Here is a 15,674-nt window from a genome sequence, read left to right on the forward strand (position 1 = left end):
GTTTAATTTATATGAATGGATTGGGGAAATAAATAATAAATAATTAATCTAAAACTACGCATTAAATTTGTGCATCATTCACTTTTTGCAATGATGTCGATTGTTTTTTAATACGCAATTGCCAATCGCCGTCTTTTAGGGGAAAATTTAAAAAAAAAAAAAGTGAAATAAAATAAATAAATGAATAAAACGTTAAAAATATCAATCGAGAAACAAATAAGGTACTATTTTTTTTCTATGGTGCTGGAAAACCCTTGAGTATAATTTTCCTTATGCGTCAGTAACATAACGTTTTTATTTCTCTTTCTTTGGAGCTGGAAAAAACTTAAAAGAGTACATCATAAGTTCCCCATGCGTCAGCAAAGTCACAAGATCTACACCCACGCGCCAAGAGTATGTCAATCCCCCCCCCCCCCCAAATATTTCATTAAGAACAAAACTTATTTTTAAAAAGTTTTTCTGGTGTTATTCAAGTAATGTCAGATTTTGATGAAATTTATATTGATTAAAGCTGATTCAATTCAGTTTTTGACATACATTGAAATAGTGTTTTCACAACTCAATTTTGTAAAATTCGGTATTTTAAACACAATTCTCAAATAGTTTAAGAGCTAGCTCTACATTATATGATGCCAAAAAATTCTGAATTAATCAATCCAAGTCTTGAAAATTGGTCAAGCGGTTACTGTTTAACAGTTCTTTGAAAAATGTTGGTTTTTAATGATATATATAGTGAAAAGAACAAAATTGACATATTTTGTCACCCGAGTGTATTTTTAGATATTACAGCATTCTGTCAAATGTAATAAGCTCATATAGTTAACTATATTGGCTGACTTTTTATTATATATTCATTTAAATAAATTCACAAGCATTTGCATAAATTTACAAATTTAGGAAAATTTAGGAAAATACATGAAGTGAGCTTACGCTTCAGCAAAAAGAAAAAAAGAAAAAAAAAAGGCGCGCAGTCCCAACAACATTTTACTTTGTATTCCATGTCAGATTAGATGACCCTTTTTGCTTCCCTAAGCATCGTACGTCAAATTCTTGTGGCATTGAGAATTTCTACAGGAAAAAATAGATGTGTTAATTGTGAGATTGAGAATACATGTACAAACTAACTTTTCTGTAGCTTGAAGAATTATTAATTATTTGTTTGTGTGTCTTCTTAAGGTTATTTCAATGTATATTGAGCATTTGTATTTCAACAGAACTAACGCGCGTCATTCAATTGGTGTGCGTGACCTGCTGTATTATAGGGCCGACGATATCCAAATAATAAGCATTCAATGCTTAAATACACTGAACAAGCTCTTTTTAAAAAGCGGTTTTTCCAACTTAGTTTGTGTAAAAATTCGGTCAGTATATAGAACTAGCTCTGTGTAATTTAATTTAATTTTCTATCAATATATACAGTTATCAAAACGAATTGTGTTCCTAGAAAATAATTTTTAAAATGTACCAAATTCACAAGCGGATCCAGGGAAAAGAAGGGATGTTCTATACCTTTATTCGGAGAATCAAAGAAGTTTTGATTTACGGGGGGGGGGGGGGGCATAAACTTTACTTATATATTTGTTTTAAGCGCAAGTCATTTTGACAAAGTCCAAACATTTTTTACAAGTTACACGTATAATGTAATTCTATTAGCCATTTAAATAGCGCGCCAAAAAACCCCAGAAACTTTAATATTTTACTACTCCGTATACCAATATTTAGATTTATCAATTTTTAGCGGAGGCAAAACTTAATCGTTGTAGATAATTTTCTTTTTTAAATACGAATAATTATTATTGATATCTATTATTATAAATTATTATCAATATGTATCTTTCGAATAAACTTGGATATAGTGCAGTACTGGAAACACAGCGTCTGGCGTACATGCGATTTTGTAAATCATACAAGTCCACGCGTTAACGTCATGTTGACGGCAGAATGTACGTGTGCAGTTGGTTATGTTTTGTAAATAACGCATGTTTAGCAATTTTCAGTTAGATAACGTTTTAGCGAGACGTCAGACGAGTTTAACCCATGGATCGCTGCAATACACATCCCCCGTCGGTGCTTCGCTCTCATCTGACAAGCGTGACCGATTCATCCCGTTACTGGGTGATAGGAATTCCGGCGGGGAAGTCATGCGTGAAATTTATTATGATTGAAAATTCATAAAGCCGGTAAGGTATAGATGAGTGCAGCCAGGTATCACAACAAACTATAAGGTGCAAATTTGAGAAGTTTCTCGCCAAATAATGCATCCAGGTAATTAGTTCAAGATGTACACAGAATGTTCTTGTATGTTTCTTATTGACGAAAATTTTTGACAGATAAGCATTTTTTTTTCAAGCAGGTAGATGGATACGTGATGCAAAAGGGGTGTGATGCATTCTACTTCGATACGTGAGATTGCATAGGTCGAAATCACGATATTGTACCTGACAAACTGACATTGTAATTTACACGATATCAAAGGTAACGTGTCTTCTTCAATGATTAAATTCCATTAATTCAATTCTTATAAAAACGATTTCAACACCATCGTTCATCTTAATATTTCATATATGTCAATCAAAATGAGTGAAAAAAAAATCGAGAACAAACAAAGAAGTGATCATTTTCTGGAAGATAAAATGAAGTGATCGATGATTTTACCCCGATTTTTTTGGACTAGGTGTAATTGGCATGGAAATTCAAAAGAAGCAAACAAAAGAAAAGGAGGGGAACCTGACAAAGAAATAAACGACACAACCCTTTTAGTCTCAGGACACGTTTGTATTACGACTTAAATCGCTGAACAAATACAGAAATGACAAGAGAAAGTGAAAACAGCAATGTTGGCGGAAAAAGCGGGTCACGGGTGTTTGCTCTACTTCGTTTTGTGGAGATTTGTCATCACTGCAACGCCAGAGGGGCAAGGAATCTTGGAACAACTATTGAAGTTCTGAAATGAATTTTCGTATATATATTTTTTCATATAAGACATTCCAATAGCGATCATTCAAAACCGCGAAGACGAATTTCTTTAGTTCATTGGTCAGTATACATGCATATACAGTAAGAATTTGGTCAATACAACATTATAAAATAAATAAAATCATATAGAGAATTATGATGGTAATTAAGTTAAAAAAAACACCTTTTGAAATTCTTTCAAATAATTTGCGGTTTCTTATCTATACCTAAAAGCATTCTTCTCGTTATCTCCTTATAAGAGCAAAGCAAAAAGAATTTTATTTTAAAAAAGTCGAGAGGTTTCTAGTCGTTACTCTTAAGCTGTCACAAATGTCCTGAATTAATGCGTTTCTTGCTCTTAGTTTTGAAAAAAAGAAGAAAGATTTCATAAATGTATATACCTACATGGATAAATAAACACCGATGAATCATTGCTTGGCGTTTGACGACTTGTATAGGTATACATTGTAAACAATATAGAGTACCGTCGTCTGATTCCATCTTTGATGTGGGGATAGCGATTTTTATCACACCGACAATAAACTCAGATACATAAAATTTATCCAAATTACCCCTGACAATACTTGGTGCTCGATTCAATGCTTTACATACCACACTAAGGTAAAATGGGATCAAAAGTCCAATATCCTAACAAAAAGAAGATTAAGAATTCTTCAATTTCTACCATATTTTTTTTTTATATTACCGTCTAGACTTCTAAAGAATATATTAAATAAATAGGTCATCGAGAAGACAGCTAAAAACTGACCATGGCTCATTTTTGGGGGTGGGGGTGGGAGAGAAAACGTCTATTTATTTTTTCCTTCTGTGGCCCTCTCCCGTGGGTTTCGGGTGAAAGTGACCTAAATTTTTTACCGTCTACCTTAATCTGTTAAGACCCGAAAAATCGATCGAATTGAGGAAATAGATAAAAAGAAAATAGATTTAAGATTTTTATCGCATCCGGCCATCTTATTCATATAGATAATGAAAACACTTAACAAAATTCTACGAAGTACAGACCACAAATAGAGACTCCTGCTTCTTGCATAGCATTGAAGGGAACGTGTACTGGAACGAGACAGGTCTTGTGTAACGGACAGACAGCCTTACTGTATTAACCTATTTCATTGGAGTGTGTACTTTTCTGATAGTATATATTATGTAAATGCGACATTTGTCTGCGACAGAAATAAAGACAACAAGAGACGACCTACGATCATCTCAGATTGGTCGACGGCCAACGGTTCCAACCGCCAAGATGCTGCTGCTACATGTTCCTTTTGGTTATTGGGGGTTTTGGTTTTTCTTTTTAAAGTGTCAACATTGTTCGTGTATAAACAAACAAACAAACAAATAATAAAGTGGCAACTGTAATAAAGTGTAACAAGTAATTATAGTCACAGGTTGCGATCATTACGTTATCAGTTTTTCACATGTACAAGAAAATTGAGCAACAATCTGTAAAGACGGTGTAAAATCAGGGAAATAAAAACCCCGTCCGTGCCGGCGGTCGGGGCGGGTCCAACGCCAGCTGTCGCTTATCGCCCCGATCGCTGATTGAATGATAATTACTCTATCATTAAGGGTCGATAGTGACGTAACGTGACGTGACGCTGGTGTCAGAAGCCGCCTAATTGATTTGTAATGACGTGCCTCATTGGCTAATTTAATGTTTATATCGCGTTACGTGATGAACCAACGCTGTTTTCTATATACTGTGATAATGTCTAGTTTGACGACGGGAGACGCTAATTCTAGGCGAAAATTGTATTAATGATAATTTCGACATAATTGCGTTAATTAAATCAACTATACTAGTAAAACTTGCGCTGTGCAAGAAATTCATTTGATTAATTCTACAAAACTATACGTACTTATTTGTGTTAGGCTTCAAAAATGGAATTTGTCGATGCAAATACATACAACTGTGCAATAACTAGATTATTTTTAAAAAAATCTCTTTTTTTCCCCATTTTGATTACAAGTTGACAATTAGGTACAAAAATTGGATAAAATTTCGTTTAATATTTTGGAAAAAAGAAAGAAATATGAACCAAATTAATTGGTATTTTTATTTTGAAATATAGAATTTATAAATAAGATCTTGTCTGATAAGTTAGAGACAGAATTTTTATAATTCATTGTTTTACTAGACGCCCTCCCAACCGTACAATCAGTTGACAAACTGCAATCACTTATCTGACCAACAAAGTCAGGGGGCAGCGGAAGTAATACTTTGTAGAGTACAAGTGGCCAGCCCGAGGACACGGCGAGGAGAAGTTTATGACGACACATCGCGATAAATCCCCATTATCGTCTCAGATTAAATAAATCTCGACAATCCTTCTTTAAGATGTACAAGTAACAAAGAATCGGGGTATGGAGAATGGGTTACATAATTCACCTAAATACATGGGAAAATAAATAGATAAAGAAATAATACAGAAAAACTAATGCAAGAATAGTGAAAGAGACTCCTCTTAAGATGAAAATATATAATTAAGTAGAATGATATTAAAATAAGATATTGTAACCTATTCAACCAGCCGACCAAAAAAATTCCAGCCATAAAAAAACAAAAAAATAAACCTTACATATATATATATATATATATATATATATATATATATATATATATATATATATATATATATAACCACAAAAACTTTCTTTTTTGATAAGAACAGCAACAAAGAATTCAATTATGGTTTTATTACATATTTTTTGCAATCTAGTAATCCTTTTACAGATAATAGCACGCCACCAACAGATTAAGAACTACGGGATCCACGCCCGTTACGTTGCTATCGAACGGTTTACTCGTTTGCACAAAATATGTGCATATTCCTTCTTCGAGTTCGAATTGTCTCTGATCCGTGACCTGATCAGAAGATAACATTAAACGCTTCTCTACAGAATATGCATGTAATACATCAAACAAGTTTGATTTTGTCCTAAAAACTTGCACTAACAAATAAAATCTTAACAGCATGCAAACACAGTCTGCTTTTGTTCATAACACAGGGCCAATGCGCACAAAGAATGAAAGAGGCTGACTGGAAAGTATTCTTAGGAAGTAAAAATGTCTGCCAAGAAAGTGTCGGCTGCAGCAAAGAACTCCTCCCTCCTCCCCAAAATTATCAAAGGCGCCATTAATTGTATCACAAGATCTGCAGGAAATACCTCAACCAGGAAGATCTACATGTACTTGTAATTTCATTGTGTGAGCTTGTGATAAAAACTTAAAGAGTGTAAACTTTAGGACATATATAGCATATACGACCTTCACACGTGGGTTGGATCGTTGCGTAACGGTTACCAAACGTGTTCGCAGTATCAGTACCAAAGCTAAAATAATCTCTACTACCAGAGAAAATTTGATGGACTCCTTTTTTTAATTGCTCATCACTTGCTTAACTGGTTTGGTTAATGAAATGAGCCGACAGAAATTCTCACATTTGAATTGACCTTGACCTTATTTCATCTCCATGGTCATCGAGTGCAGAAGCCTGATTACATTGACTGTAGCTATCGTTGTATCTGTTGAGAAAAAACAGGTATCTTCCCGATAAATCCACCAAAAAACACACCAATATCAAAGAAAAGGGTTCTTATTGAACACCTGAAGGAGAAACTCGAGCCGAGGCAGTAACCCAAGACACGGTGGCCGCCGATCGGGACCGAGTTCTGATTGTTGTTGTCTGTGTAGATCAGTAACCGTGGAAACAAAGACCAGACCACACAGAGACATGGCAAATTTTTCTGCTTGTTTACAGAATTGTTTTCTAAACAAACATTTTGTTATTATATTTTCTACGAATAAAATGTGCGCGTTTGCTTATTTTGCAATTTATACATTAAACGGAAATACAATAGAAGTACGATTTATGATATGCGGCCACAATATAAATTTACACCCGTTTTGTTGTTATATTTTTCTGAATGAATTATGATATTGTAACTGCATTAAGACCATCTCCAATTGGTCATTGCCACAAATGGTCGACATAAAATGACTAATTTAATTCTCCCCTTCCTCTCTCCGAGGAGTGGCCTTCGAAAGTAGGTTTATTAAGACAATAAAGTAATGAACATGAAAGAAATGAAGCGTACATAATTGCATTTTATGAATATTTGTGGCTTCGAAACGTAATGAACTTTTCTCACAATGAAGACCCCCCCCCCCCCCACTTTCCGTGTACTTTTTTCTTGTCCAAGGCTATTTGACCTTGTTTCAGTTTTCTGCTTCCTGACAAAAAAGGTCGTTTTGTTTTGTTTTAATCATGTGTTAATCCCATGATATACACGTACATATAAAAGATGTCATTAATAGCTTTCAAATATCGGGTCCACAAATTTAATCATCAATAATTTCAGATTGCCAGTATCTTCTTCCCGAGATCAGAGGATGGTAGATAGAATGCCCACAAGTTGTACTATGCGCGAAACCGTGTTGGCCTTTGCCGTCTTTTTTATGTATTTTTCATCGAAATTCATCGACTCTTAATTCAAAATACCAATGCTTAGAATCAACATCAAGCGCAGTCCCATAATTAATAGCATTATTTTGATAAAGTTTTGATAAAGCTTTACATAATGAAGTAGGAGTTAATGAGGCACACTTTACTGCAAAATAGTGAAATACTGTATGTAGAAATTCATTTCAAAATTTCCAAATTCAAGCATTTTCAAATGATCTACAATCACAACACGGCAATCCGTTGGTGTTCTTTTGGAAGCAACAGTTATTGTGCCGAATTCAGTTCCCATGGAAACTGATTCACATTCCGTTAGTAAATTAAAATTGAAAACTGAGATTTTTGTTAATCATTGGTTGTTTTAATTATAGATACATTTTGTTTCTTTTGTCTCAGTATCGTAATGAGTGCGCGCTACGGCCGTAAACAGGACAGTATAGAAAACAGAATTTCATTGCATCTATAATTATTAAACGTTGCCCTATACTACAAAATATACGTGAAAGATTTAAGGAAAAAAATACACGTAAACTGAGAGGTAAATATGATTTACTTCATTTTATATTGCGTGGAACGCCACGTTTTAAAGCGATATTGCGCACCCATGACGTATGCATTTGAAGAGTGCGTTTGAGAACGTTTTCTTAAAATTAATCACCGTTGAACATAAAATATCTGTTAATAGTCAACCTGTTATAATAATCCCGTAGGGTTCAAAAAGACTTCCTAACTTTACAAATAGGCACATCTATCTATTGATCATACAGCGGCCCAAAATCTCCCCTAATCCTCCAAAATATCGCCAACTTAAACCATAAAACCAAGACAAAAATATAAAACTTAACAGTACACCCATTAATCATTAACCACGTCACACCACACAATCCTAGATTAATTTTTTCGTTTGGGCCTATAAAAAATTGAAAGGATAATAAATAATATTTAATAATACCATGTTAAATATGGGAATTGCTCATGCATAAATAATGGAGAAAATGAAATTCACACATCAAACGCGTTTGAAAAGCGGCGAGCCCCAACTGGTACATCATGTAAAATTGAGAGCAATATACAGTGTCACGTGACGGGGGGACAGCACTTGGTCATTGTCCTGAAATGGTCTCACTCCTGACCGGATGATAGAATTTCATACAACTTTAAGCTTTGAAGACATTAGATTTATATTAATCTGGGCCATCAATTACTCTGGACAGAGTTGATACCCCACACCAAACACATCAAAGTCTGGAGATTCCCCATTCATTATCATATTATCATTTTATCTACAGATTCCTCCGTGATCCATGGTTATCTCCCATTGTATTTACTGTCACCTCAAGTTACTTCCCTTTCATTGATATAAATAAAATACCTTGTCCACATTTTGTATTTTATTAATCAATATGGATGTAAAAAATACCAAAAATACACATACAACAGTCTTATAAATGTCTATAAATTCATGCCTTACAAGATTATGAGCAATTTTAGATAATTTGTCTTTGACAAAATAAAGGTCTAAATTACATATCACAGACATACAAAAGCAATACCATAGGAACAGGTTCCTACAAACCAGGACAGGTGATATAGCCACAACGCAGTAATAAAAGCTAATTAAAGCATTCTCTCCACATCAAATCATGCCTTAATTGTAAGTTTTAATTTGTTAACCAATAAATAATGTCCATGAGCCTGTCTTATCATTTCAATTTCCTTTGAAGCACACTTACAGATATTCTTTATATCAACAGTGTCATCCAGAATTTTAAAATATTTTCTTAAAAGGGTGTACTCTTTGACAATATTTGTGTTATGTATATACTGATTTCAAAACATGAATGAAACACATTTTATGGAACTTGTCTTCATGTACTAGTTTGATACAGAGCAAGAAAACATCCAAAGGGCAACATTTTTAAAGACTTTGGATCTTACTTTAAAAGACTTGTTAACCAGGAAATATATGGTTAAACTGCACTTTATTTAACAATAATTAAAAGGACACAAAGTATATGGGAGCACCTATCACATTATCTCCTTACAACCATACTTCTGACTTAAGAACAGACATATAAAATGCCAGTCTTGCTCTTCTATACAGTCCTACCTTCTTAGTCAAAACTATTTCTCATTATCATTCTTCACCAAGACCCCAATGACTGGCCGTCCATTCCTCAGTTTATCTAAGGCAACTTCCTCTACAGCCATGGTGCCAAAAATCTTATCATTTGCATCATAAACCTTTTCCATCTTTTTTTTAATATCATAAGCTGGACTGGTTTTCAAGACAATCATCAAGTCTTTGCTAACAAAGACCTGCTCTTACAGGAAGTGAAGTTTGATTTTTCAATGCCCTGAGATGATCCATCAAGCAACTGCATGCAGTGTCTCCCCCTTTTGAGAGTTTGTCTTCTACAAGCCATCCATGACATGTACTCTCACATCTAACTGTTCTTTTCCCAGTTCTATCACATTCAAAGACTTCTTCCACCAAAGGATCTGACAAGCCTTCCATGGCCTTGATTGCACAGTCACTATCACATTACAGCCTTCCCCTGAAAGATTCCACATTTTCTTCCACCTCAACACTAACTGGATGATCAAGTGATCTGCATGTTAAGGTCTTCCCCCACTGACAGGTTCTCTTCCACCACTGAGTCAGACAGGTGCTCCATGGCAATCATCTCCTCCTGTTCTACATCCTCTTCATTCTCCTCCTCCTCTTCCTCCTCTGACATCACTCCATCACCTGACTCAATCACCTGACCCTCCTCGATGATGTGACCATGGGAGATGACCTCGACCTGACCTTCATCTAGTGACCCGCTTTCTATGACCTGTGAGTCGGGGATGCTGAGGGTGCCATCCCTGAGTCCAGCCTGGATGTGTTCCTCTGACAGCGTGATTGTCTCTATTAAAGAAAAAGAAAAAGATGAGGACATTACAGTACAGTGAGGCTTAAACATATCTTCATGTACATTAAATTCTTAACCTACTGTATAACTGAGTTTTTCTGTGAGGTGTTAATTTTTGCCAAATTTTGTGATTAATCATCTCAAAAAATATTATTCTTATAGTCACTGATAAAGAAACTGCAAAATAATCACATTTCAAAAAAATGAAATTTTAATACTTATTTGGAATCAATATGCAAACTGTTGTACCGCACAGAAGTTATACAACAATGAATGCAAAAGTTCCCATCCCAACCACAGAAATTATCTCTTCATTCATGAATAAATATATAAAGAATGCAATAGAGAAGACATTATGAGATTCATCTAGACTATGTTCTGTTTGATGTATCTTCAAACATCAATATACCTGTTAAAATTTAAACATACAAAACTTGTATCATATAGCCAAACAGGATCCATTTAATATCTCCATAACAACTTAATTGATTAGTGCTACAATTTAATGTGCTTAAAATGTTTTATGACAAATTTCCCTAAAAACCCTCAGCTTCAAAACATTTAGAAAGCAAAAAAAGAACTATCAAGATGATTGACAGGTAAATTTTGTGAAAAAATGTCTGTAAATTGAGAGAATATTTAGTGTATTGTTGCCACGGTAATTATGAGGAGTTAATGCACCATGATACTTTTGGTTTAATTGCCATGGAGATGATTTCACCTCTGATTTGACTGAATTCCCATTCATTTTTGTCATTGCTCTCATGGGAAATCTTAGATCAGTGTGAAGGGAGGCTCCATGACACATTGCCCTCAGATCATCTCCGCTAAAATCGGTCACAATCGGCGTTAAGAGAGACTTTGTGTACAATTCACTTCAAACATTCCTTGAAGCCAACTACCCAACAGAAAAATTAGTTAGTCATGTCTCTATAGTTATTGTACAAAATGACTTTTTTGACAATAAATGGTGAAAAAAATGAAGATAACAACCTTTTAATGCTTAGTTAGCAGAAATAAGTGAAAACAAAAGCTGAAAATGTAGAAAATGTCAACAACAATAGAGTTAATAGCAGAAAATTCCATGTTTTCACCCATCATCACTTTCTTTCTTGTTTCTCATTTCATGTATCAATGAACTAGCAAAGACAATTGTTGAAAACACCCCAAAACAAAGGAAAAAGAGAAATGAAGATCTCTCTTCAATCAGTTTGGACTTTCATCCTTGGCTATAGATCGGTGCTTGTTGAAGCATTGGGATGAAAGCCCTGAAAGACTGTAGATGGGATCACTGACATTCGATCCTGCAGAGGGTAAGAGGGGGCCTTGACTGTCACCCATAGACTGGCTCGGGTTACCCGGGTATACAGGCTGCTCAGAGGGGTGAGAGAAATGGTTCCTGGCATGCACTGCCCAGTCAATTACCCAATTGGAGGGGTCCTCTGTGTTACTCATTGCCAGCATTCCTCATGGTATATTGAACCCACCTAATTTGGTCACCCAAGTGCATATGTCTTATTGTGTAGGTAAAAAAAAAGTAAAAAAAAAGAAAAAAAGGGGTGAAAAAGGTTGCCAATGTTTGCTATGAGTCCTTATGAACTCAAAAGGCTTCCAAATCAATACAAATAAAACAATGAAAACCAATGACGGCCATTACAAATAGCAAGGAAATATTTGCACTTTCTTTTAAGGCAGACTTTGTAAAAAGGGACGCAACTTCACTCAAGATTTTTTGTTCCCATCAGACTAGAAAAAAATTTCTGATTTGTTTGTTCAAACAGGGGGCCTGATGGAAGCTTTGATTTAGCTGTAACAGAGTTCCCACCCTCTTCCCAGCATTGTGTTGGATGATTGGGGGAATTTGTCACCGGCCTGTTTACATACCCAGCTTATTATCTGACAGTCTCTGCCCCTTCATAGCTGTCTTCCTACACAAACTTCTCACTCAAAATATCAGGAGTTTTTCTGAATGCCCATGAAGGCTGGGCCATTCACTTCTTTACCCGATGCATCAGACTGCATGCTATTACATTTTCACAAGTACATTCAGGTACTTGTGGGGGTTACTCAGAAATGCTAAGTAAAAGTATCATTAAATATTGCAATAGGGGAATATCATAATTGTGACCATTTTATCATTCAACAGCAACAATGACTATGGAAGGTGTTAAACATTAATCTTAACCCAAAATTTGATGAAATTTTCCCCATTGTGAAAATTTGCTGGTCAGGAAATCATATTTGTGAAGAGATAGTATCATTAATATTCTATGGTAAAAGGCACATAAACTTAATAATGACACTAGAAACATTAGCAAAAGGTCAATGTCTAAGGTATTAGGCATGTTTTTAAATTAGTGGTTAATTTTATTTTAGTATTCAAAGCAATATAATGCACCTATTTTTGCTTCAAACATGTGCAAGCTAGGTAATGACTTCTTAGTAATTGAAATCGTCATACACTTAGAAATGCTTGTCAAGGATTTGATATAGATATTGCAGGTGTTATCAACTAAAACAGATGAATGAATGAATTTAAAAAAATGATCTCACTGCAAAATATGTTACGGATTCAGATGCTAATTGTCTTGATCTGTGTCTATTGCGACTTGGTACGACACGGGAAGAGGAGAGTTCAAAAGATAACAACATTCCTACATCTACAAAACATTTCAAAGTACTTCTGTATTTACCTTACTTGGGGGCAGTGGAACAATGCTGAATCAAAATATATATCCAATTCATACACCAATTAAAAGTTCAATCCTATCTTACACCTGTCTATTTTTTCTGTAAGTGGGAATGATATTTTAGATTAATTTTGATGAATGACCTCACACTGTTACACCTAGCAAGAACACTACCTGCATGGAATATACAGGAATGCAGCACACCTTTATGTCTATACAATTATGCAATGCTAACAAAGACAATCAACTTGAAGTGCACAAAAATGCAGCACGTTGCATTAATTAAAAGAGCAACCTTGTCTGATGCCTCCAAAATGCCTTAATTTCAGCTTGGAATGTAAGGTATCTAAAGGGCTCTAAGATAATGAATTCTAAACATTAAAATTAAATTACAATTCAAGTTTGTCTAGATTAGCATTAGTTAACATGTAACCAAGCTGAGGAAGCGTGAACTCCTTTGATGTAAGAAAAGGTCAGCAAAAGCTGATGAATTAAAAGGCTCCGACCTTGCTCTCTGGATACAGGGGTGATGTATACCAGAGATAGGTATAAAACCTGAGTAAATCATCACCTGCACACCTGAGGTGAGGACTTACATGTAGATGTAACACATACCTAGGTGGTGAATCACAGGTAATATCATAATACATACATATAGAAATAACCCTAGGAAACCCTCTGAACTATAACATTTGCAATTTTCTTAGGAACAAGGAAAAAAGCAGAAATTCCAGATTTGTTCTATTGAATTTGCATGAGCTTTGTGTTTTGCAATCGCTTTTCCACCCACATGGGCCAGTTAATACAGTATTAAAATACATGCATATAACCCTGGGAAACCCTCTACAGTGTCCTCAGGAACAAGGAGAAAAGAAGAAATTCCAAGTTTGTTCTATTGAATTTGCATGGGCTATGCAATCGATTTTCCACCCACATAGGCCAGTTGCATATCTTCTGCACCCTGTACATTTGCATTATGTTGCTCAGTGGTAGTTCTAAAAGGTAGTTCTAAATATTCAACAACTCTTTCCATAGACCATCTGTCTGAAAATGATTTCTCAGACTGTTATTAGACTTGCATGGGTCTGCCAATATAAGGTCTTATCATGTCTGCAGGGTTTGGTGATTTTAATGTGCTTTTTCCTTCATGTTCTCATGGAAATCTTTATCATATAAAACCCTCTCACTCAGAAATAGGTAAACAACTTTATGTTCCTCAGTGCCTAAATCTAGACTGAACACACCTCAATCATTACCTGAAATTATGATTTTTAACAGATAAGGTTGGTAAAAATAAATGTACATAAAAATCTTAAAATTCATACAGGGTCAAATAATTGTTTTGATTTTAAAAAAATTAAGATGGCACTGGTTTGATGTTGCTTGTTGAATTTATAGTCTTGTAAATCAAGAAAAAGAGTCACATGACTGAGGTATGGGAACTTCACAAAATTTGTCACTTTATCTATTGATTAATAGCTTTCGCACTCAAAAATATAGCTACCGCAAAAGCATAAACTGTATTTTTGTATCCCATTCATTCTGAATATCCTTACATGAATGAATCTTAGGAAAATTCAAAATATTTGTTGCTTTAAAGTGCAGCAAAAAACATAACATGGACTCTAAAGCCTATCAGATCTTACACAGAAAACAAATCCTATGTGTTATCTTTACATTTCTTTTCCTCATTAATGAAATTTAAACTTGTCAAATAAATTCAATTTATGCTGATTCTTTGCAATGCTACTTAAGGAGTCTGGATGATCCACAAATTAACCATCAGGTCTACCTTACACTTTAGAAAGTGATTTATTTTGCTATAAACTATCATTAAGTACAAAAAAATGGCCACAACCACTGAGCCCCATAAAGCATTTTGTTGTTTTTGACTATTCCTTGCTGTCACTAATTATCAAACAATAATTTAATTCTGGTTGTAAAACTCTTTCTGATTGGCTAAACCAATTATTTTATATCGTATAAAGAAGGTTGCCTATGTCATTGTAAGACTGAAATGTCAAAATATGTACCGGTATTAATCCACATGACGTTACTTTTGAATTTTGTACAATTTGATGTCACTTTAAAAGTCAAATAACTGTTTTTATTAAAAATTAAAGCAAAAAATTAAATTATAAGCAATGAAATCAATATTTATTAGTTTTATGTAATATTAAATGGTTCGGAACAGTTTACACTTTTTTATAAACCGTTCCAAACTGTTTTATATCGCATTAAACTAATAGATATTGAATTGACATTCCTTAAATTATAACCAGGACTTGATGAATCCTAAAAGGTAAAATAAATAATGAAGTAAATAGAATTTAAGACAACTGGTTTTTTTTAAAGACTTAAATGAACATTATTAGTTAATGCCTTGATTTGGCTTTATTAGTGTGAAGTTCTTCTAATAAGAAAGATAACTCTTACAATCATTTCTTTACAAAATTAACAAGTTGTATAGCATTTTAAAGAAATGTTCTCAGAGGTACACTAATATTCCATGCAATTTCTTTTAACAGTATGATTTCTTTTAGAAAATTAAAGCCCTAAAATGAAATGCAACCATTAGCAAAGTACATAAAAATACTGCATACACCAGGTGAACTTACAGGTGAGCTAAA

The 15,674-nt window shown here is 34.3% G+C and overlaps 1 protein-coding gene and 1 long non-coding RNA gene across 4 annotated transcripts in view; one reads left to right on the forward strand and one right to left on the reverse strand.

Moving 5' to 3' along the window:
- The first annotated feature begins 2,037 nt into the window (after positions 1-2,037).
- Positions 2,038-3,351, forward strand: LOC128186320 (uncharacterized). Its single transcript, XR_008243932.1, has 3 exons — positions 2,038-2,265; positions 2,351-2,475; positions 2,675-3,351. It is a non-coding gene; the product is annotated as an uncharacterized LOC128186320 (long non-coding RNA).
- Positions 3,352-8,833: 5,482 nt separating this feature from the next.
- LOC128183468 (uncharacterized) overlaps positions 8,834-15,674 on the reverse strand; it is a 58,004-nt gene continuing 51,163 nt past the window's right edge. For all 3 annotated transcript variants that reach the window (XM_052852449.1, XM_052852450.1, XM_052852448.1), the window contains exon 19: positions 8,834-10,350. In XM_052852449.1, the coding sequence (XP_052708409.1) occupies positions 10,040-10,350 (311 nt within the window). In that variant the 3' untranslated portion in view covers positions 8,834-10,039. The remainder of the gene's footprint in view (positions 10,351-15,674) is intronic.

Source organism: Crassostrea angulata, chromosome 5, assembly GCF_025612915.1.
Source record: "Crassostrea angulata isolate pt1a10 chromosome 5, ASM2561291v2, whole genome shotgun sequence".
NCBI lineage: Eukaryota > Metazoa > Mollusca > Bivalvia > Ostreida > Ostreidae > Magallana > Magallana angulata.